Genomic DNA, 24,089 nt, shown 5'->3' on the forward strand with positions numbered 1-24,089 from the left:
TCTCCTGGGACAGTAAAATTGGGAAACTTTTAAGTTAAGGACGCCTGCATATTTATGAAGAGACTTGGGCAGTCGACGAGTCCACGTTTTAGTTGATTGAAGTCATGAGGGTCAGAAAAGGTTGTGTTAGGGGCTAATCTTTACCACTGAAACAGAACTGGGAATCTTTACAATGGATATGTTATCTATGCTGTTGTTACTTCTCTTGTCTGAGAAGTAACAGTAACAGTCATTTGTTTCTATGTTCGTTTGTCCCCTTAATATTATTTATTACTGAGGTCCTTAAGGACCAGCATTTGATCCAAAAAGGCTGAGGCCAAAAATGGCTTCTCTTACAACAAAGTCACCCGTATTCTCTTTCTCCAGGGACCTGCCCCCTGCCCAGCCTATCTGCTTACAATATGGTTCTAAGTCCTGAGGTTAGTGCAGTGGGCTTAATAAATTCCTTGCCCTGTGGAACTTAGATTCTAATGGAAGAGATGGATTTTAAACAAATTTAGCAGGATAATTTGATTTCCAACAGTGATGACTGCTGTGAAAAAAAAATTAAGTGGCATAAAACATGAACAGTGGTCTCAAGATGATCAGAAAAGGCTTCTCTGGGGACTTGAGGTCTGAGGAAGAATATTTCAGGCTGAAGGAGTGGCAACAGCGAAAGCCCTGGAGGCTGGAAAACATTTAGTATGTTTAAGGCAAGTGTGCAAAGGAGTGAGGGAAGAGCCAGAGGTACGGCTTTCCAGGCCCTAGAAAAGAGCTTTTAAGTTTATCCTGAGACACAGGAAATTATGGGAGGACTTTCAGTAGGGGAATATTGCTTAAAACTGACTAAGCTGTATCCTTGCAAAGATAAAGATTTATTTTTATTTTTATTTTTTAAAGATAAAGATTTAAAAAAAAATTATCTTTAGACAAAGTTTTGCTGGTTAGTCTGGAACAGTTTTATCCCACTTCCTATATTATAGTAAAGCAGAACTCTTGACTATAGAAAATAGTTCAAAGATAAAGTTTGTACTCACATTAAATCTAAAAGTCACTTCCTAAACATAGTTCTTTAAAGGAAGAAAGAACTTGAAATGTTATTTAAGGTTAAATTCAGCCTTTAATTTTGCAGGTAAGAAAGCAGAGGCTGATAAAGTTTGTGACTTGCTCACAATCACAGAAATGAAACTTGAACCCAAAACTGTAATTCACAAGAGCTCTTTGCCCTCTGCCATCCCAGTGCACGGTAGCATGTCAATTACTTTCCAGTCTCCACCTGGACAGGAGGTGGGAACCTACCATTTCAAAGGCAGGGAGGGAGGGGAATCATGGCTTCACTTCTGCCTGGCTGGGCGCTCTCATTTTCTGTTTCTCTTTTTGGTTGAAGTACTTGCAGCTATGCAACGTCTCAGTTGGGAATCATGCATTCGAGAACAAGGGCATGGAGCAGTCGGCCCTGGCAGTCTGCTGGCACTTCTACAAGCAAGGAAACATCTATCCTGGAAATGATACCTTTGACATTGACCCAGAAATTGAAACTGGTGATATTCTTCTATAAGCTAGAACTTCCACTTTTAACTCCTTGATTTAAAGTCAGTAATTTCATCTCTGAAAATATTGATTTGGCCTGTGCTATTAGGTCATAGTAAGAATATCAGTTATGCCAGGTACTTCACTATAGCTCATGATTCTTAAACAAACCAACAAACAAAAAATCAACAAGACAAGCTTATTATTATCCTCATTTTACAGAAGACTAAAGTGTGACTCAGAAGGTTTAGTAATCTGCTCAAGGTGGACCTACTAAGAGATAGTGCTGAAATTTGACCCAGGCTGTGCTGTTAGCCATTTAGTTCCACAACGTCTCTTCTGGATAAGCCAGTTTAAAAGATAGATATTGCCCTTATAAAATAAATGTTTGCAAATTCTTGAATATATAATATATAAAACTTTGTCCCCTCAATAGTACTTCACTATTCAGTATCTTTGGGGGTAAGTTGAGGAGTAATGAGATTCCCTCGTAGCTCAGTCAGTTAGAGATATGCCTGCAGTTCAGGAGACCTGGGTTCAATTCCTAGGTCTGGAAGATCCCGTGGAGAAGGACATAGCAACCCACTCCAGTTTTCTTGCCTGGGAGATCCCATGAACAGAGGAGCCTGACGGGCTACAGTCCATGGAGTTGCAAAGAGTCAGACATAACTTAGCAACTAAACCACCACCAGTGAGAACCAGAATTTAGAATAGCATAGCTTATTCCTATTAGCAAAGTTCTATTTACAATTTGTACCTAAAACATTAGCTTAGGTCATTGAGTTAAAAAGTAAGTACTTTTAGCAGTAGCCACTGGGACTTTTTCTTTGAGAAAACTGATAATGGATTATAGTACTGACTAGTAAAAACCTTCTAAGATGCTGTCTTCCTTTTTTTTTTTAAGTGTTTATTGAGGGAAAATTGTCAACACATAATATTTTTTAAAAATAGATACTTTAAACATAGAAAATTTTATCTTAGACACTCTAGGTACTTCAAATGTATGCCTAGGAATCAAAAAGGGAGAGGGGCCTCAAAATTTAGACTGAAAAAGACAGAAAGGAAGATGGCCTTCTATACAAGATTAGTGAAATAGAATTCAGATCTTCCTCTACTTCCATCCACTCAAGAAATGTTATAGTCACATCTTACAAACAAATAAAAGTCATTGTAACCATGTGATATGGATGTTTAGATTTAAAAATCTTAATTCACAAAAATGCCAGAAACTGAATATTCAGTTTTCATTAGATGATCCTTTCAGGATGCAGTTTTCTGTGTTTATTTCAGGTGCTATATTATGTTTTGTTCCTTTCTATGGCAGAATGTTTATTTGTGGAACCAAATGAATCTTTTCACATTGGAACACCAGAAGAAAATAAACTCAACTTAACACTGGACTTCCACAGGTGAGGGAGGCAGGTGGGAGGGAACTCGTGTTCGTGTGTACGTTTTCACTGCACTAAAGTCTCCTGTTTTCTAGACTCTTAACAGTGGAGCTGCAGTTTAAACTGAAGGCCATCAACCTGCAGACCATTCGTCATCATGAGCTCCCGGACTGTTACGACTTTACTCTGACTGTGAGTGTGGGCTGGGCTAATTGATTCCTGTCTGGAGAAAAATGGTTTTATTAGTTATGTGTTCCATCTACTTGTGCTGAGGGTTGATCAAATGTATAGGGTGTTCTTGTCCTAATTGGATATACACAGAGGAGACATTGGTTCAGCTAGCTCTGTTAGTCCTTTCTTAACTGCATATTCACTTTCCAAAGTTTTAGTTATCATGGTCAACCTCTGTCTGAAAACATTAAGTGGGAAAATTCCAGAAATAAACCATTCATGTATTTTAAACTGCTTGTCATTCTGAATAGCATAATGAAAACTTTCTGACCCTCCTCAGTATGAATCATCCTTTGGTCCAATGTATACCATCCATTAATCACTTAGTAACCCTCTCAGTTATTTACGTATCACAGTACTTGTGTTCAAATAATCTTTATTTTACTAAAGAATGGCCCCAAAGCTGGTGATTCCAATATGCCAAAGTATTTCTTTAGGTGAAAAACTGAAAGCTCTTAACTTAATGAAGACAGAAAACCAATTGTATGTTGAGATTGCTTAAGCTACAAGAAGAAGAAATCTGTAGGTGATATTGTGAAGAAGGAAAAAGAAATCCATGCTAGTTTTACTGTTGCAGCTCAAACTGCAAAAATTATGGCCACAGTGTGATAAGTGTGTAGTTAAGATGGAAAAAGGCATTTAATTTGTACAAGATCCTTAAGCCACATTCATGTAACTTTTATTGTAGTATATGTTATAATTTTCCTATTTTATTATTGTTGTTTAGTCGCTAAGTCGTGTCTGACTCTATTGTGACCCCATGGACTGTAGGCTCCTCTGTCCATGGATTTCCCAGGCAAAAATACTGGAGTGGGTTGCCATTTCCTCCTCCAGGGGATCTTTCCAACCCAGGGATCAAACCTGCATCTCCTGCATTGCAGGTGGATTCTTTACCACTGTGCCACCAGGGAAGCCCATTTTATTATTATTATTATTATTATTGGTTTTACTCTCCTGTGCCTAATTTATAAACTTGATCAAAGGTGTGTATGTATAGGAAAAAATATTATATATGAAGTTTGGTATTATCTGTGATTTCAGGCATCCGCTGGGGATCTTGGATAAAGGGGAGGGACTCTTGTACCCACTTGTTTAGTTGTTAATCATTGGTCTTCTATACCTCAGTGTAAGTTCTCTGAGGGCAGGGACCTTGTCTTGTTCACTGCTGAGTCTTTAGGACAAAGAACAGCACCTGGAAAATACAAAAAGAACAGAGGTTTGTAGGTTTGTATGGTTAGCTCTCAGCAGTCAGTGGCAGTCTGCTTAAGGTCATTGCCAAGGGTTCTTGCTGCTGAGTTTCCTCACTGGATATTTGCAGCCTATGGAAGTTATTGCTCACAGTGCCTCCTGCATGCTGCCTCTGAAAATTCTGGTTAGTTTCCTCTTCTCTATATTCCAGTTGCAGATGGAGCTGTGATGCTCTCTATGGAGCACAAGATGCCTCTCATGCTGCTTCATCACCTCACAAGGATCAGAGTCAGTAACGCACTGCTGAGGGGCATATGCAGGACAGCATTTGATAACGGCTTGCCTTCATATGGTCCAGATTTCTTAGTACCACAGTAGTAGTTTGTATCAAAAGTTATGTCCATGATACTCAACTAATTGGCTGTTAGAAATCAAGCTTTCAGAAACTGAGATTAAAAATATTTTAGGATGTAGTATAATATAATAATTATGCATATTGTTTAATAAGAAAAAGCACTAATTCTGTAAGAATATATTTGGGCTACACATTTTGATCTTAACAGTAACCAGCAAGTTGTGAATTTTCAAAATTACATGATTTTTTAAAAAAATTGAGCTGTTATCCACAGTCTTCTCTCTCACTATCTGTCTGCCTCTCTCTTATAGAGAAATGATACTTTTAAAAAGCCTTATAATATTTTAAGGCTTTGGTCAACTGAGACCTTCTTCATGGACCTCTTTGTGATTCCTCAGTTAGAAATACATTCTGTGCTCTGAAGCCCTAGATTTTGTTTTTGTTTTGTATTGTATATCTTACTACCTTCTCCTTTAAGTTTTTCTAGATGTTTATCATCAGCTCCACTAGAATGAAAGTTCCCTGAAGGCAGGAGCTGTTTTATCTTTTCATCTCTCAGAAAATATAGTAGGTGACTCAGATATTTGTTGAATGAGCAAGCAAAACACTAGTGAAATGTAGATCTTTTCCCATGACGTACTACAACGTGAAAGCATCCTGGCCTTTAGCCACATGCAGATGTTGTATTTTTGCCATTCTTGGAGAATTATCCCCAGCTATGTCTGTTCGTTGTGTATTTAGCAGTACATCTCATAGAACTGTGGTGGAAACTATATCCTATCAGGTAATTTGATAATAAAAGCCACTAGTGTGACTTCTGCCATAAATAAACATGAACTGTGGCAGTATATCCCTGATGTAAAATACAAGGCTTTGGAGTCAAACAAATGTAGAGTTTAATGTTAGCTTACCAGTTAGTAGCTATGTAATTTCAGGCAAATTATTTAATTGGTGTGAGCCTCAGTTTTCTCATTTGTAAAACCAAATTAATGCCCACCTACCTGACAAAATTGTTGTCAAGGTAAAATATAGCACATGTGAACGACCTACCAAATTATCTGGTATGTGGTAGATATTTGATTCAATAGCTATTTATTAAGGTTATCCTTGTGTGTGCCCAGTTGGGTTCATAATATAAAAGTAGTGCATTAGCATTCGTTCATAGGAGTTTGATGAATTCTTGCAACTTGTATTTTGAAGCTCTTTATTAAATGTATAGACTTCTAGGGTTTTTTGTGTTCACTTGAACTGACTTTTTTATCATTGTGAAATGGCACTTTTTAACCCTTATCATATTCTTTGCTCTAAAATTTACTCTAATGTTAATATAACCATTCCAACTTTCTTATAACTAGTGTTAGCATGGCATATCTTTTTTCATCCTTTTAAATTATTTGTATCTTATATTTAAAGTAGGTTTCTTGTTACACAACATATAGTTGAGTCTTGCTTTTTTAATCCAACCTAACACTCTCTACCTTTTAATTAAGGTGCTTATATCATTTAAATTGTATGAAATTATTAATATGGTTTCTTTCTTTTTCTGCCTTCTTTTGGGTTAACTGATTGTTTTTTTAGGATTCCACTCTATCTCATATGTTAGCTTATTAGCTATAACTCTTTGTTGTGTTACTTTATAGTTTATAGTACACCTATTTAACTTATTACAGCTTACTTACAAGTGATGGTGTGCCAGTACATGTATAACATAAAAACCACCTGGTGTGGTTTTCTTTCTGCGTAAAGGGCTTCCTTTAATATTTCTTATAATGCAGACCTGCTGGTAATAAGTTCTTCCAGCTTCTGTATGTCTGAAAAAGTATTTCACCTTTGATTTTTAAAGGTAGTTTCATGAGGTATAGACTTCTAGCCTGGCTGTTTTTACTCTGGAACTTTAAAGATTTTGCTCTTTTGTTTATATTGTTTCTGATGAGAAATCTACTGTCTTCTTCATCTTTGTTCTTCTGTATGGGATATATTTCTGCCCCTTCTGGATGCTTTTAAAATTTTTCTCTTCATCTCTGATTTCAGTGGTTTGATTCTGATACACCTTTATGTAGTTTTCTTCATGTTTCTTGTATTTGGGGTTCATTGAATATCTTGGATCTGTGGGTTTATAGTTTTTATTATGTTTGACATTTACTCAGTGTTATTTCTTCAAATATTTTTCTATCTCTTTCCCCCTACTTTTCAAAGATTCCAATAATATGTATATTTGGGCACTTGAAGTTGTCCTCTTCCTTTTATTTAATTTTCTATTATTTTCTCTGTGCTTCACTTTGAATAGTTTTATTGCTGTGACGTCAAATCACTAATCTTTTTTCCTATATTATCTAATCTGTTATTAGTTACACTCAGTATTTTTTCTTTTTCATTTAAAGAATTCAGTTTCTTCTAAACCTTGCTTAGATGTGATTGACATTAAGTCAGAGTTTATTGGATATTTAATGAGCACCTATTATTTGTAAGACCCTGAGGCTCTTTGTGTGGGCAAAGAATGGTTTACCCTTGGCAAAGATTTCTGACTCATTCAGATAGTACTGAGCATCTTCCTTGTGTGAGGCTGGGTCTCAGCAATGATAAAGATGGACATACATTATCAATATCCTTGGTTGCTTGTCATGGGAAGAAATTTATAGTCTAACATGAGGGGAAACAAAGTAACTAGACTTGCTAAGTTTATTTGTAATCTTTTGTCTGAAGTGATATCTGATTACCCCACATGAAGATTTTCGATTAAACTCATCTAAAACAATCCACCTGCAATGCAGGAGACCCAAGTTTGATCCCTGGGTCTGGAAGACCCCATGGAGAAGGGAATGGCAACCCTTTCATTCTGGAATGCCAGAATTCTTGCCTGGAGAATTCTATGGACAGAGGAGCCTGACAGGCTACAGTCGATAGGTTCACAAAGAGTCAGACACAATTGAATGACTAACACAACAAATGGCAGACTTTAAAAGAACTTTCCTTTTACTTTAGGACTTGAGAGAAGAGGCACCAAAAATGAAAACAAAACCCCCAAAGCAGACTAATTTCCTTAGTTTGCCTTCCAAGTGTCTGCAAGGAGAAGGTGGGGGGAGCCTGAAGGGGAAGACGGTGGAAGAGCTATGAAAGGTGTTCTGGCATGGCTTTGTCCTGTTGGTGCCCGGCGTCCCAAAACAGTTACCACTGAAGCCAGACACACTGTTGGTTCCCTGTGACCACCTCCTTTGTAATATTGTACGACAGTTCCAGAGTGACAAAGAAAACGAATATTAGGAGGAAAAGTGAAAAAGCTCCACCTGAAATGTTTCAAGACAGAAATAATGAACATCTGTGTTAGTAAGAACAGCATATAAAAATCTATCCCTAGCCAAGGCTTTGCTGGAAGAAGGGGAAAAACGTGCTTGTACTTGCTCAGGAGGACATCTAGAGGTGCTTAGAATGAGAGGAGGGGGAAGTTCTCTTGTTTTACAAGTGGTTCAGGGCTTGAATACTATCCTAGAAACTTAGGATTTTTAGAGACTAAACATTCTTTATGGGAGATCTAACTCAACTTTCTCAGCTCACAGAGAAATAAAGGGAACTTCCTGAGGTTGAACGGAGTTAGCATCAGGTGAGAGTTGAGGGTCTGGGTTTCCTGTAACTTTGGGAGAATTGTTTCCTAATGAATGCATAGCGGCACCTTGGCTTTAAAAGTAGTAGATTAAAAAAAAAAAAAGATTAAAAAAAAAAGTAGTAGATATGTTTTTGACTCTTTTCCTGTTCTTCACAGATAACTTTTGACAACAAAGCCCACAGTGGAAGAATTAAGATAAGTTTAGATAATGACATTTCCATCAGAGAATGTAAAGACTGGCATGTATCTGGATCAAGTAAGTAATGAATTTTACTAGTTTTCAAAATGGTTATTAACTAATATTAAATGGTTATTAAATTACTGGTCCCAAGGATATGTGGAACATCAAATGAAAGAATTGGATCATGTCCAAGTCCCTAATTCATTTTAGTTATCTAATGTTCCAAGTAATTCATAAGTTATTAGTAATGTAAATGGTTTTTCTTGCCTTTTCCATGAGCCTTCACTGGCTAGTCCTTACCAAAAAAAACTGCTTATAATTCCCCCAACAACAAAAATAATCACATCTACTCAAACCAATATTTATTGAGTGTTTATTGCATAAGTACTTTGAACTACACTTTCCTTACTTCCGTATTTTAAAATATCTTTGAGATAGGTAGCATCCCTTTTTTACAGATGAAGAAACTAAGACTCAGAAGTGAATTTTGGTGTCTGTGGTCATATATCCAGGGAGAAATCAGGTAGGATTTGACCCTGAAATATCCCACACATTATAATTATCTTCTATCCACATCAAAAAGTAGATGAAATAAGGACAGAGTACAGTCCTAGAAATATGGACACAAACTCAAGTATAAACTGGGTATCCCTGAGAATTTTGGAGCTGAACTGGATCAAACCAACTGGAAAGAATTGATCTTAGTTCCTTGTAGTGGTGTGTGATAGTGTGTTCTTCTTGACTTTAAAGATTAGGTCAGAGGGTCTTGGATTCTAGTGAGCAAAAGCATCACTCCAAGTACCTGCTAAGATGCAGTTTTCCCAGCTTCACACAAGACAGTCAGTAGGTCTGGCGGTGAGACCCAGGAATGTGCAATGAGTCCTTATTCAGACCATACTTGAATAATAATTACTTTAAGGTTCCCTACTAATGGATTCACAAAGTTCAGAAGTAGTAATAAGATAGTGCGAATAAATAAAATCAAATGTCTTCATTTTAGTATTCTTTTCACTAATAGGTAACTTCAAATATATGAAGATCTGGACTCACAAACTTCAATTATAAAATTTCAATCACAAAATTGTTATTTGAAACACAAGCCTGTTTTGTCATCTGTAAACATCTTAATACTTCATACACTTGGGAATATGAAAAATGAGAGCATATGAAGGTGCCTGGCACATAAGCGTTCTCTCAAATGTTTGTTTCTTGGATTTTAAGTTTTCCTGAAGTAGATTTAATCCTTCATAGAACATTTAGATGCCTCTTGACAAAATGATAGGTTGCTTCATTACAGAATAGTCTTGAGTTCTTTCCATCAGCAGAGAGCAGCCCAACTTGTTAAGTAAGACAAGCTCTGTAAAAGAGCATGTGACGGCCACCCTCTGCTCTTCACGTAGCTGTGTTTCTGCTGGGAGGACTGATTGCCAGAATCTCTGTGTGGGTGGCTCTGCCTTGTCATTCAAGTCTCAGCTAAGAGCCACTGCCTCTGCTGAGGCCTTCCTTCACTGTGTTGTACACACGAACCTTTCTTCTCCCCATTCCCTCTCCCAAAGCTCCCTCAGCAGTGGTGCTCAAATTTTAGTGTTACCTGGAGAGCTTAGGAAAGCAGTTTTTGATTTACTAGGGCTCGGGTAAGGCAGGAGGGTGTTCATTTCTAAGAAGTTCCAAAGAGATGCCAAGAACTACTAACAGAGTGACAGATGCTGGAGACAAACTGCAAAGGTTTGAACACTGACTCTGCACTTACTGGCCATGGAATCTTAGGCAAGTTCTGTGACCCCTCTCGGCTTCAGTTTTCTCACCTGCAAAGTGGGGATAATCATACCTACCTCATGGGCTTACTGTGAGGTGCAGATGAGTTAAATCTTCAAAAATGCTTGAAACTATGCCAGGTAGGAAATACACTTAGTAGCTGTTTGGATTTACTTTCTTCCTATCACTTACTCCTATCTGGAAGTAGTTTGTTCATTTACTTCTTTACTTTTTTCTCTTATCTCACTGGAGTAGAAGTTCCACAAGGTCAGGAACTCTATCTGTCTTGTTCCCCATTGTATTCTCAGCATGTGAAAATGCACCTGATGCTTAATGGGTATATTATGCCTAGATAAGTATATTTAAATAGGATATGCAGGAACCCTAACTGTATTAAGAACAAAAGATGACAGGTGATAGTTAAAGATCTTTGATACATGGTTTTGAGGACTTTAACCTTCTTTAAATACTAACATAAGAATCTGTATCAGAGCTTTTTCTGTGTGTTATCTTTGTGGAAAGAATACTTGAATTTTTAAAATTATTCTAAGCATGAGTGTGAAGAAGGATCCATATAAAACTTGAAAATGTTTCTGAAGGATGAAAAAAAAAGACTTGACACATTATGTTTTTCATCAAGTGATTTAACGTGAACATGTCAATTCTCCCTAGATTAATCTATAAATTCAGCATGATTCCCCCCAAAAATTAACAATAAGATTTTTATTGGAATTTGACACTTTGATCCTGAAGAAATATGGAAAAATAATAAGACAAGCCAGCAGAAATTCTAATAAAGTAATGAGACGTATTTCTCTTAGGCATTAAAACACACAAAAAATTTGGAAGGGGGAAGATATGGTACTTGAATGCATTCAACAGCCATTTGGTACATGATAAAAATGGCATTTCACATCATTTGCTCCTTTTATTGGTAAAAATTAATGAATACTGATGTCCAATGATGAAGAAGATGTGGCGATGTGTGTAGGTATGTAAACTGGCATGATATTTTTAGAGAGCAGTTTCTTAGATCTGTTTTTAGAAAGATGCATATGCTTTAACCCAACAATTCCATCTTTGGATATTCATCCACCTAAAGAATCTCTTGAACCTGTGCACAAAGAGGATCTGGAGAATGGATTGTAGTAGTGAAAACCAGATTACAGCCTGAACATCCTTACAAATAAAGTATTGTACATCTGTACTGAAATAACACAATGCAGCTGTTAAAATAAATGAGGCTAAAAATGGGGGGAAAAAGAGTAGAAGTGAATGTCACAACATTGATGTTCCATTACATAAGCAGGTAACCTTCTTTCCTCCAGTTCAGAAGAACACTCATTACATGATGATCTTTGATGTCTTCATTATTCTGACATGCTTGACTTCGTTAATCCTGTGTGTTCGATCTGTGTTGAGAGGACTTCAGCTTCAGCAGGTAGGAGTCACTGCTTTCTAGGAATGCACTGGTCATTTTGATTGACAGAAATTCACCATGCTTTCCTCTTTTCCCTAAAGGAATTTGTCAATTTTTTCCTCCTCCATTATAAGAAAGAAGTTTCTGTTTCTGATCGAATGGAATTCGTCAATGGATGGTACATTATGATTATTATTAGTGACATATTGACCATCATTGGATCAATTCTGAAAATGGAAATTCAAGCTAAGGTAAAATTTTTTCCTATTTATGTCATTGTTAGTATCAGATTTGCCTTAACTGTCATTTATTTTTCCAAAATGTAAGGATTCACAGAGTACAAGATTTTTTTCAAACATTATTTTGAGTAAACCTGAAATAACAGTAATTTGTAAGAATCTAGTCAGGAAATATTTTAGGCTGTTTTTCAAAGTGTGATTTACAGTCCTCTGAATCAGGGTCACTTGGGTATCTGATAAAATACCCCACGTTAGACCTACTGAATGTGAACTCTGGGGTTGGGGCCTATGAATTCTTGCACACACTGAAAGTCATACACAGACCAAGATAACTAAGGAAAAAGATTTTTGTTGTTGTTCCTACAAGGAATGCCAGAATCTTCAATAGAAAGGCTTGGACTGTGACCAGGAGCTGGGGAGTGAGGCCAAAGTACTATTGTGCAAGTCCTTGCAGTCGTTCCTGTGTACATTCAAATTGAGAATATTCCCATTTTCTTACTGTTACCATTGATGTACTACAAGGTTTTCTGTTTTAAGTTAGGACTAATCCAGATTGTATATCAACCCTCCCCCAAAGCAAAAAAAAAAAAAAAAACAACTAATACTGTTCAATCAAGATTTATGTTTTTCTATCCTCGACTGCAATTAAGGATGAGTATGAATCACATGGGGAGCCTGTTTTGGTTCAGATTCCTAGGCAGAGATCTCAAATGCAATAGCTCAGATATGAGAAGAGCTTATTTCTCCCTCATGTAGTTGTCAGGGTGGGTTTTCCAGCCTGGCACGTTACTCAGCTCCACACAGTCATTCAGGAATCTAAGTTTCTCCCATCTTTTTCTCCGATGACCATTGAAGGCTCACCCAGACTGCATGATTGATGCTGGATTGTCTCATGAACAGGTGCAGCCCATGGAAGGGAAAACCTGGTGTGGTAGGTAGTAGGTCTCTTACAGTCTTATGCCTTGGCCCAGAATGGCAGCCTTCATTCTGTCCAGTCCTGCTGGAGAAAATTTAGTCAGATCTGACTGCAAGGGAGCTGGGGGAGACAGCCCGCACATGTACCTCAAAAAGAGAGAGTGAGTTTAGAAGCCATGGAGCAGCTGTCACTGTCTGCCAGGGTAATATATATCATTGAAATAGATACTTAACTTTAGGGAACAAATAAAGAGAAGTAGGGGGAGATGTGCAGCAAGTCTTCATTTTTACTAGTCTCACCTACCATTAACTTCAGTGAGCCCTTAACGCTGTCCAGCAGTCTTTCTACATTTTTCTAGACCATGCATTCCCCCTGCTTTCTAGCTGATCATTTCATACTTTTTTCTCACTTGAAACTTCTAATACCTCTTTCCCATCCTTTCTTTCAGCTGATGACCCCACTTTCTGTTTCACAAAATAATAAACAGAATTGAAATTCTACAAATTCCCACTTCATTTATCTACCCATCAGCATCAATGCCCATACACCTTGTGTTTTCTCTTACTGTGGATATAATATTTAGGTTACTATCCAGGGCCAACTCCTCCACGTGCCTATCAGATGCTGTCCCTACTTGCTTGTTCCAGAGCATGGATCCAGCTAGTCTTAACTCTGTTTCTTATGCATCCTTAATTTCCTGTTCTCTACCGTGACATTTCTATGAGCATGTTTTCTTGGTTTTTTTTTTTTTTTCCTTTCTAAAAAGACAAAATCTCAACCTATTCTCTCTCCAGCTACTTCCCCATTCTCTGCTCTCCTTTACATAGCAAAAGACCTCAAAAGAGTATTTAGTACTGTTTCTGACTCTGTTCATCCCATTCTCTCTTGTAACTGTTCTAATCAGGCCACATGGAAGGTGTGTTTTCCAATGATGTGTAACTGTTGCTGTGTCTAACATTCAGTGATTTATCCTCATTTTGACCCATTAGCTTTTTAACTTTGCAAGCACTTTCTTTGTTGATGAGTTTCTTCACTGGCTGTTACTTACCTAATTTTTCTCCTGAATCATGGCTGGTCTTCACTTCCCTTTGCTGTTCCCTCTCACTTCACCAAGCTATTTAAGTAACAGAGCTTCAAGTCACCATGCTTAGAAACCTCGTTTTTCTGCCATTGTTTTGTGATCTTATCCTATCCTATTGCCATAAATACTACCTATTTTCCAATGATTTTCAAATCTGTTTCTCCAGTTTGGAATTATTCCCTGACCTTCAGTCTCAAACTGTTTCTTCCACATCTTCACTTGAATGTCTACTCAGCTTCACAAATTTAACATACCTAAAACAATCATCGTCTCAATGGACATGAGTTTGCGCAAACTCTGGGAGTTGGTGATGGACAGGGAAGCCTGGCGTGCTGCAGTCCATGGCTGGCAAAGAGTTGGACACGACTGAGTGACTGAACAACAAAACTACTCCACCTCCATAGTCAAAACTCACTTCTCTGTGGCCTTTCAAATTTCAGTTAATGGCAGCTCTTTTCAGTTGTTCAAGGAAAAAACCATAGATTCACCCTTGACTCCTCTTTTTCACTAATTCCCTCTCCTCCATATCTCATCCAAGAGAAAATCCTATTTGTCTACCTTCAGAAATCACCTCATCACCTCCACCATTCCCAGCCTGGCCCAAAGCACCATCAGCTCTCATCTACATTATTGCAGTAGCCATCTCTCTCTTCCACAGTCTGCTGTCAACCGTAGAGCCAACATTGGATTACAGCACTCCTGTTTAGAGCTCTCAATCTCCCCCATCTATTCAGAGTAAAAGGCAAAGTTGTTAAATTATACTTGTGAAACTCTAAAGTACCTGCATGCAGAGTACATCATGAGAAATGAATGTCTACTCAGCTTCACAAATTTAACATACCTAAAACAATCATCGTCTCAATGGACATGAGTTTGCGCAAACTCCGGGAGTTGGTGATGGACAGGGAGGCCTGGCATGCTGTGGTTCACGGAGTCACAAAGAGTCGGAAACACCTGAGCGACTGAACTGAACTGAAATGACTACCTGCTCCCTCACCTTGGTGACTCCTTACTCTTCCTTATTGTTCTCTAGCCAGACTCACTATCTTGCCAGATGCCCTCCTGCTTTTGGGCCTCTGCAGATACTGGTCCCTCTGCCTAGAAAGCTCTTCCCCTAGATTCTTGCTTGGTTTCCTCCCTCACTCCCTTCATTTTGCTCAAATGCCACCTTTTCAGTAAGACCTTCCCTGATCACCCTTTTGAAATGCAGTGCACAGCCATCCTCTGTCCCCTCCCCTGAATTTTCTCCTCACCACTAACCATCCTCTCATGTATGAAGGGTTTTGCTAATTAATTTCTATCATCTCTCTATACGTACACTAGAATGTAAACCTCATGAGGACAGGGAATTTTGTGTGTTCACTACTTTGTCTTAGCACCTAGAATGGTGCCCAACTCTTTGCTACTCAATAAATAATTTTTGCCCCAATGAATTTCTGCTATATAACTGATCATTTTTTTCCACTGTGTTTTAGAGTCTAACAAGTTATGATGTCTGTAGCATACTTCTTGGGACCTCTACCATGCTTGTGTGGCTTGGAGTTATCCGCTACTTTGGTTTTTTTCAGAAATACAATGTAAGGAACTCCACAGATCTCCAAGCTATTGGTATTTCTCTTTCAAAGTTACTGCACTGCTTTGTTTGAAGGACAAAGGGATTCTAATGACCTCTTTTACTTTCCCAGCTCCTCATTCTCACCCTCCAGGCGGCACTGCCCAATGTCATCAGGTTCAGCTGCTGTGCAGCCATGATTTATTTAGGCTATTGCTTCTGTGGATGGATTGTGCTGGGGCCTTATCATGATAAGGTACTGATAAACAACTTTCTCTGTTGCTATTAAGCTCTCAGGGTAGTACCAGTGTCTTGTTATTTTAAAATAAGCTCCTTTTACTTTGTGACTCAGCCTTAAAATGTTGAAGGTATTGTGTCTGTTGCCATGTTTTTAAACTGGTGAGGTAAGACCAGGTGTCACTCGTGGTAAAGAACCTGCCTACCAATGCAAGACATGTAAAAGATGTGGGTTCAATCCCTGAGTCGGGAAGATCCCCTGGAGGAGGGCAGGGCAACCCACTCCAGTATTCTTGCCTGGAGAATCCCATGGACAGAGGAGCCTAGCAGGCTACAGTCCATGGGGTTGCAGAGAGTTGGACACAACTGAAGTGACTGAGCACACACACAAGGTAAGACCGACATGAGAGGATGGTTGATTCAGTTGGTTACCTCAGCTCATTTTGTGAACTGTGTCAGATAGTTAAGTCCTTCCAGTGAAGCCAGTTTTGACAATTTGATTCATCAATATATATTGATGGGCTATTTAGGTAATTTTTATTGAAATGTGACTTTATTTTTAAAAGTAGTATAAGGAGAAACTTGTAGAAATATTTGAAAATTTTGTTTACTAGAGTTATAGTCTTGACTATAATACCATCATCTTAAATGGAATGAACTTTAGAACAGAAGCATGAGCATTCCTGTTCGAGTTCTGAATTCTCTGGAGAAGCATTTCCAGGATCTCTTTCTACAGAAAAGTAAAGGAGAGGGTAAGGCTTGACTCAGAGGAGCTGGTCTGTACCTTCAGTGTTTTTTTCCTTCAGTTCAGGCTCCTCCTATGAAGAGGAACATCAAGAAGGCACTCCTTGTTCCAAGAAAAACAGTAGGCATGTACATACTATGTAGATCACAAAACAAATGTCTGTAGGAATGACTTTTCCTGGTTGTCTCCATTGTGTACATGTTACTAAAATTTTGTTTGATTTTCTCTTGTTTAAAAAAAAATGCCTGTGGTTACCCAAGGGTATTTGTTTGAAAGGATAACCTGGGATATCTAGTTCCTCTATTTTTATTATGGAGTCATGATCAAAGTCTCCAGTGGGAGGGAACATGAAATAAAATGAATCTTTTTTTTTTTTTTTTGCAGTTCCGTTCTCTGAACATGGTCTCTGAGTGTCTTTTCTCACTGATAAATGGAGATGATATGTTTGCCACATTTGCGAAAATGCAGCAAAAAAGTTACCTGGTCTGGCTGTTTAGCAGAATTTACCTCTACTCATTCATCAGCCTTTTTATATACATGATTTTAAGTCTTTTCATTGCGCTGATCACTGATACGTATGAAACAATTAAGGTAGGTTCATCTAGAACCGCGAGGAGTGACATTTTCCTAGAACTTGTAGAGAGTCAATAAAATACGGTACCTAATGGGGAGGAGATCAATGGAATGGTAATTTCTTCAGAGTAGAGAAAAAGGGCTTCAATTTTAGATCCCGAGAAACAGAATTTCTAGAATGTTGAAAGTTTTGTCTTTGAGTAACTGTGTGTTTTCAAACAAGCTTTCTAATCTTTTATTAGCATTATAAGGATCATTAGATGTTGGGGAGTAAAACATGGCATTTCAGATGGTCAAAATTTTGTGGGGCACTTTTAAAATCCAATTTTCATGAAGAAAAATTGACATTTTTATTTGAAGTGTGCTGTAACTGAATGCATCATTCTGCTAGGCCCTTCTTGGGACCACCCCAGAGGCTTCGTCTCCAGAACAGTCAGGGAACTGATAGGTCAAGAACTCACCATGTATGTGTTCCATATTTCGGAGCATGATTTGAAAAGCTGTTATTTAGTCCCTCAGTTGTGTCTGACTCTCAATCACTAATACTGTTATTCACACTGGATTTTAAAAATCAGTTTGAGCCCTTTGAAATATGGAAAGGCAGAATAAGTATCCATATGTATTCAAATTTCTAATAACCTTCCCACATGGTGCTAGTGGCTCAAGAACCTGTCTGCTAATGCAGGAGATGTAGGAGACTTGGATTCGATCCCTGGGTTGGAAGATCCCCTGGACAAGGAAATGGCAATCCACTCCAGTATTCTTGCCTGTAGAATCCCATGGACAGAAGAGCCTGGTGGGCTACAGTCCATGGGGTTGCAAAGAGTCAGACACGACTGAAGCAACTTAGCCTGCACACACATGTTAGTAGTAGCACATTAGATATATTATTGGCATAGACACTTTCATTTGGGGACATCTGTTTCTGAACATGAGATGGGTAATGAAACATGATGTCATGTGAATAGATAAGGAGAAAGATGATTAAGAGTTGATGGATTATATATTGGTAATTACATATACCTTGTTCAGGCAGCCAGGGCTCTGACTTCATTCTTACTGAATCAGATGTCAAGAATTGACTGTCCTCAATGCTCACTTGACTGACTTGCTTAGAGTCACCAAGGAGACTGGAAAGAATGTAGTTGTACCTGTCCAAATCCCTTCCCACGGTGTGCTAAAAGTTCACTGCCTTCACCTCTACATATAGAAAGCTATATGTTCTCAACACTACTAGTCAACATAGTTTTGGAAGTGTTCGCCACAGCAACCAGAGCAGAAAAAGAAATGAATCCAGATAGAAAAAGAAGTAAAACTCTCACTGTTTGCAGACGACATGATCCTCTACATAGAAAACGCTAAAGACTCTACCAGAAAATTGCTAGAGCTAATCAATGAATACAGTAATGTTGCAGGATATAAAATTAACATACAGAAATCCCTTGCATTCCTATACACTAACAATGAGAAAACAGAAATTAAGGAAACAATACCATCCACCATGGCAACAAAAAGAATAAAATACTTATCTACCTAAAGAAATGAAAGACCTATATATAGAAAACTATAAAACACTGATGAAAGAATCAAAGAGGACACAAATAGATGGAGAAATATACTGTGTTCATGGATTGGAAGAATCAATATTGTGAAAATGAGTATACTACCCAAAGCAATCTATAGATTCAATGCAATCCCTATCAAGCTACCAATGGTATTTTTCAGAGAACTAGGACAAATAATTTCACAATTTGTATGGAAATACAAAAGACCTCAAATAGCCAAAGCAGTCTTGAGAAAGAAGAATGGTACTGGAGGAATCAACCTGCCTGACTTCAGGCTCTACTACAAAGCCACAGTCATCAAGACAGTATGGTACTGGAACAAAGACAGAAATATAGATCAGTGGAACGAAATAGAAAGCCCAGAGATAAATCCACATACCTACGGACAACTTATTTTTGACAAAGGAGGCAAGAATATACAATGGAAAAAAGACAACCTCTTTAACAAGTGGTGCTGGGAAAACTGGTCAACCACTTGTAAAAGAATGAAAATGGAACACTTTCTAACACCATACACAAAAATAAACTCAAAGTGGAATAAAGATCTAAATGTAAGACCAGAAACTATAAAACTTCTAGAGGAGAACATAGGCAAAACACTCTCTGACATAAATCACAGCAGGATCCTCTGTGACCCACCTCCCAGAATATTGGAAATAAAAGCAAAAATAAACAAATGGGACCTAATGAAACTTAAAACCTTTTGCACAACAAAGGAAACTATATGCAAGGTGAAAAGACAGCCTTCAGAATGGGATAAAATAATAGCAAACAAAGCAACAGACAAAGGATTAATCTCAAAAATATACAAGCAACTCCTGCAGCTCAATTCCAGAAAAATAAATGACCCAATCAAAAAATGGGCCAAAGAACTAAGCAGACATTTCTCCAAAGAAGACATACAGATGGCTAACAAACACATGAAAAGATGCTCCACATCACTCATTATCAGAGAAATACAAATCAGAACCACAATGAGGTACCATTACACGCCAGTCAGGATGGCTGCTATCCAAAAGTCTACAAGCAATAAATGCTGGAGAGGGTGTGGAGAAAAGGGAATCCTCTTACACTGGTGGTGGGAATGCAAACTAGTACAGCCACTATGGAGAACAGTGTGGAGATTCCTTAAAAAGCTGGAAATAGAACTGCCCTATGACCCAGCAATCCCACTTCTGGACATACACACCAAGGAAACCAGATCTGAAAGAGACACGTGCACCGCACCCCAATGTTCATCGCAGCAGTGTTTATAATAGCCAGGACATGGAAGCAACCTAGATGCCCATCAGCAGATGAATAGATAAGGAAGCTGTGGTACATATACACAATGGAATATTACTCAGCCATTAAAAAGAATTCATTTGAATCAGTTCTAATGAGATGGATGAAACTGGAGCCCGTTATACAGAGTGAAGTAAGCCAGAAAGATAAAGACCAATATAGTATACTAATGCATATATATGGAATTTAAAAAGATGGTAATGATAACCCTATATGCAAAACAAAAAAAGAGACACAGATGTACAGAACAGACTTTGGGACTCTGTGGGAGAAGGCGAGGATGGGATGTTCTGAGAGAATAGCATTGAAACAAGTATACTATCAAGAGTGAAACATCTCCAGCCCAGGTTGGATGCATGAGACAAGTGCTCGGGGCTGGTTCACTGGGAAGATCTAGAGGGATGGGATGAGGAGGGAGGCGGGCGGGGGTATCGGGATGGGGGACACATGTAAATCCATGGCTGATTCATGTCAATGTAGGGCAAAAACCACTACAATATTGTAAAGTAATTAGCCTCCAACTAATAAAAATAAATGAAAAAAAAAAAAAAACGTAAAAGAATTAAAAAAAAAAAAAGGAAAGCTATATGTTATTCAGGGTGATGATATCTGAGGTCTCAAAGAGTAACGTGAATGGACAGCTCTTGACACAAGCCTAGGACTCTTAGTTTAAATGTTAACCTCTTTCCACGGACTTGGGGCACTTGTCACTTGGACGAGTCCTTTCTGATTCTTTCTGTCCCAGGGCCCATTCTTGGGATCTTAGATCCCCAAACTGAAATAAATATTAGACCCTTATATAAATCTGTCCATCTGGAAGAGAGACTCCAAAAGGGTGTGCAGGCTGGATTTTCCCTGGAATGAAGTCTCAGATTCAGATTCAACATGTCCATTTCAGGTTGACTCAGACCCATGAAAGAGAGCCCAGGAGGGCACTGCAGAATCTTAGACCCACTTTTCCTTAGCCAAACCTAAGAGTGACTCTAGAGGCTCCATTGCCATGAAAATACGTGGAAGCGAGTGACTATCCCTTTAGAAAAATCCCTACCTAACCCACCCCTGTGGATTTCTCAGGTGTCACTAGTGGTAAAGAACCTGCCTGCCAATGCAGGTAGATGTAAGAGATGCAAGTTCGATTCCTGGGTTGGGACAATCCTCTGGAGGAGGGCATGACAATCCACTCCAGTATTCCATGGAGAAACCCATGGACAGAGGAGCCTGACCATAGGGTCGCACAGAATTGGACACGACTGAAGCGACTTAGCATGCATCCCACCCCTGTAGCCAAATGATCCACTCTGAATTTGAAATAAAGCTATTGTCAAGGGACTTACTAATGAAAACTTTTTTTTCTTTCTTTCTATATAGCATTACCAACAAGATGGCTTTCCTGAGACTGAACTTCGTTTATTTATATCAGAGTGCAAAGATCTGCCTAATTCTGGAAAGTACCGATTAGAAGAAGACACTCCAGTATCTATATTCTGCTGTTGTAAAAAGTAGCTGTTAGGCTAATCTGTGCTCTGGGGGGGGGGGGGATATATTATATAAATGAGTTGGGAGATAAAAATGGGTTTTATCAGTTGTAGAATGTCTGAAGACTATTTTGAGCAAATTGATGACTATAATTCATCAAGAACTGTGTTTATATTTTTAAAGCAATATTTAATGTCTATAGCTTTGTGCTAGGTTTATTTTAAAAAAACCCACTTTGATGAGGGAAACTTTTGGATTCTTGTCCTGTTTGTTTTGCCATAATTTTAGAATATGTTTTCCATACTTTTCTTTACTCTCGCTTCCAGTTATTTTGACTATGCTGACTGTCATCAGTAGAAACAGTTCCTGGTCTGATGTCAGCCAAGTCACTAACCCTGGCGTGGACCATTCTCAGTGGTCATCTGAGAGACGGGAAGGTTGCTCTCTATCCAGTAATCATTGGTGGCTCAGATGGTAAAGAAGCTGCCTGTAGTGCAGACCTGGGTTTGATCCCTAGGTGGGGAAGATGCCCTAGAGTAGGAAATGGCAACCCAGTCCAGTATTCTTGCCTGGAAAATTCCAAGGACAGAGGAGCCTGGTGGGCTATAGTCCATGGGGTCGCAAGAGTTGGACATGACTGAGTGACTTTAACTTTCAAAAGAAAGAATGAAAAAGAGAAAAGTCACCAGCTAAGAGTCACATATTTGGTTCTGAAGGACAACTGTTACTTGATACTGTTTTGATTTCTGGAGAAGATCAGATTTTTTTGTACTCACGTATAGGTTTTCTCCTTTCCTATAGTATTAAAGGACAAACTTGAAAGAGTATTCTATATATCTGTGAAAATTAAAGTGCATACCAAATGCATATTCAGTCCCACAAGGATCGATTTATTGGTACTTGCACAGCCTTGTAAAAAGTGCATGATACACCAGGTTCCTTGGGGGCACATTCATTCTCACAGAAAAGAGTAGCGTCTCAGGGTCACTAATCGCGGTTTCATGGGGAGAAGTTCTATAACGGACATGAAAAATGTTTTGGAAAACAATTATGTTCAAAATTTAAAAATAAATGGGAAATGTATGCCTTAAAAAGACACAAAACCAAAGTCTCCACTCCTTGCAGACTGCTGATTAGAAGCTTCAGGGATTTTCACAACGTAAGTCTCTGTTTTGTGTGCTATTTAGTCAAACAAATTAATTCAATGATGTGATGTGCAATAAAGGTTTTCTGAAAGCAAGCTCTTTTTTCCAAGGAAATTGATTATTTTTTATTTTAATGGCTAAGTGAAGGTAACCTCGAGACTCTGAAATCTTACTGTTTAACACAATAACATGCATAATAATGACTCTTGGTGTCAAAATGTGAGATTCTGCAATGAATATAAGCTATTTTGTAGTACCCGTGGCTTTAAAAAACTAGAAATCTAATCTATAGGTGAATTTTTTTTTTCTTCATTCTAATATTTGTGTCACAATCATTTTTGGAATTTGCTAGAATGCATTGAGTTTTGAGATTGTGTTCATTATCTGACAGATACTTCTTTTTACCCCTTGAGAAGTTTTTGGATTGGCAGTAATATTTCAGTGGAAGTGTGAGACCGCTGACTTACTACTCTGAGGTTTTGCTTTGCCCTGAAGTCACTATGTTCCTCCTGTGAAAATACAGCCAATGACTTGGCACCTCCACATCTTTCTCTTGATTGTTCAAGATTTCTTATTGTCAGGAATCCGTGATAAACTCCAAGGCCTAATTTTTAGTTATCATCCTCATGGTCTTAGCTGGAAAGCTTCTAAGTTTCTTGCCGTTAGGTAGGATGTGGGCTGTAGATATTGCACAGATGTTCTTAATCGAGTTGAAGATATTTCTCTCTGTTCCTAGTTTGCCGACAATTTTTAAAATCATGAATGAGTATTGGATTTTGTCAAATGAATTATTTGCATCTATTGATATTATTGTGATTTTTTTTTTGAGCTTACTGATATGATGAATTATATTAGTTTGAGTTTAGAGTGTTGAACTTACTTTGCATACCTGGAATAAACCCCAGTTGGTTGTGGTGTTTGATTATTTTTATATATTGTTGCATTCAATTTGCTAATCTTTTTTGTTGAGAATTTTGCATCTATGTTCATGAGAGATATTGGTGTGTAGCTTTTTTGTTTGTAATGTCTTTATCTTTTGTTGTTGTTGTTATCAGGGTAATGCTAGCTTCATGAATATGTTAGGAAGTATGATCTTTGCTTCTGTCTTCTGGAAGAGATTATAGAGAACTGGTATAATTTCTTCCTTAAATGTTTGGTAGAATTTACCAGTGAACCCATCTGGATTGGTGCTTTCTGCTTCAGAAGATATATTGATTCAATTTCTTTAATAGACGTAGGCCTATTGGATTGTCTGTTTCTTCTTACAGGCTAAGAATAGACCCACATCAATGTAGTCAACCAATCTTTGACAAGGAGCAAAGGCAATACAGTTGAGCAAAGACAGTCTTTTTTGCAAATGGAACAACTGGATATTTACATACAAGAAAATGAACCTTGACATAGACTTTACATCTGTCACAAAAATTAACTCAAAATGGATCATAGTTGTATATGTAAAATGTAAAATTGTAAGATTACTGAAAAAAAAAATAGGAGAAAAATCTGGATGACCTTGGGTTTGGCAACAACTTTCTAAATATAACATCAAAGGTACACTCCATGAAAGGAAAAGTTGATGTTAGGTTTAATTAAAATAAGAATTTCTGCTTTACAAAAGACACCATCAAAAGAATAAGAAGATAAACCA

General features: G+C 38.0%; 1 protein-coding gene across 2 annotated transcripts in view; it reads left to right on the top strand.

The window, feature by feature from the left end:
* The window catches only part of MCOLN3 (mucolipin TRP cation channel 3), a 33,356-nt gene extending 11,925 nt beyond the window's left edge, over positions 1–21,431 (top strand). For both annotated transcript variants that reach the window (XM_065928078.1, XM_065928088.1), the window contains 10 exons: positions 1,367–1,520; positions 2,834–2,918; positions 2,993–3,089; positions 8,429–8,528; positions 11,537–11,649; positions 11,730–11,879; positions 15,340–15,441; positions 15,550–15,672; positions 16,783–16,989; positions 21,189–21,431. In XM_065928078.1, coding sequence (XP_065784150.1) covers positions 1,367–1,520; positions 2,834–2,918; positions 2,993–3,089; positions 8,429–8,528; positions 11,537–11,649; positions 11,730–11,879; positions 15,340–15,441; positions 15,550–15,672; positions 16,783–16,989; positions 21,189–21,323 — 1,266 coding nt within the window. In that variant the 3' untranslated portion in view covers positions 21,324–21,431. The remainder of the gene's footprint in view (positions 1–1,366; positions 1,521–2,833; positions 2,919–2,992; positions 3,090–8,428; positions 8,529–11,536; positions 11,650–11,729; positions 11,880–15,339; positions 15,442–15,549; positions 15,673–16,782; positions 16,990–21,188) is intronic.
* The last annotated feature ends 2,658 nt before the right edge of the window (positions 21,432–24,089 follow it).

The sequence above is a fragment of the Muntiacus reevesi genome, chromosome 1, assembly GCF_963930625.1.
Source record: "Muntiacus reevesi chromosome 1, mMunRee1.1, whole genome shotgun sequence".
Taxonomy (NCBI): Eukaryota; Metazoa; Chordata; class Mammalia; order Artiodactyla; family Cervidae; genus Muntiacus; species Muntiacus reevesi.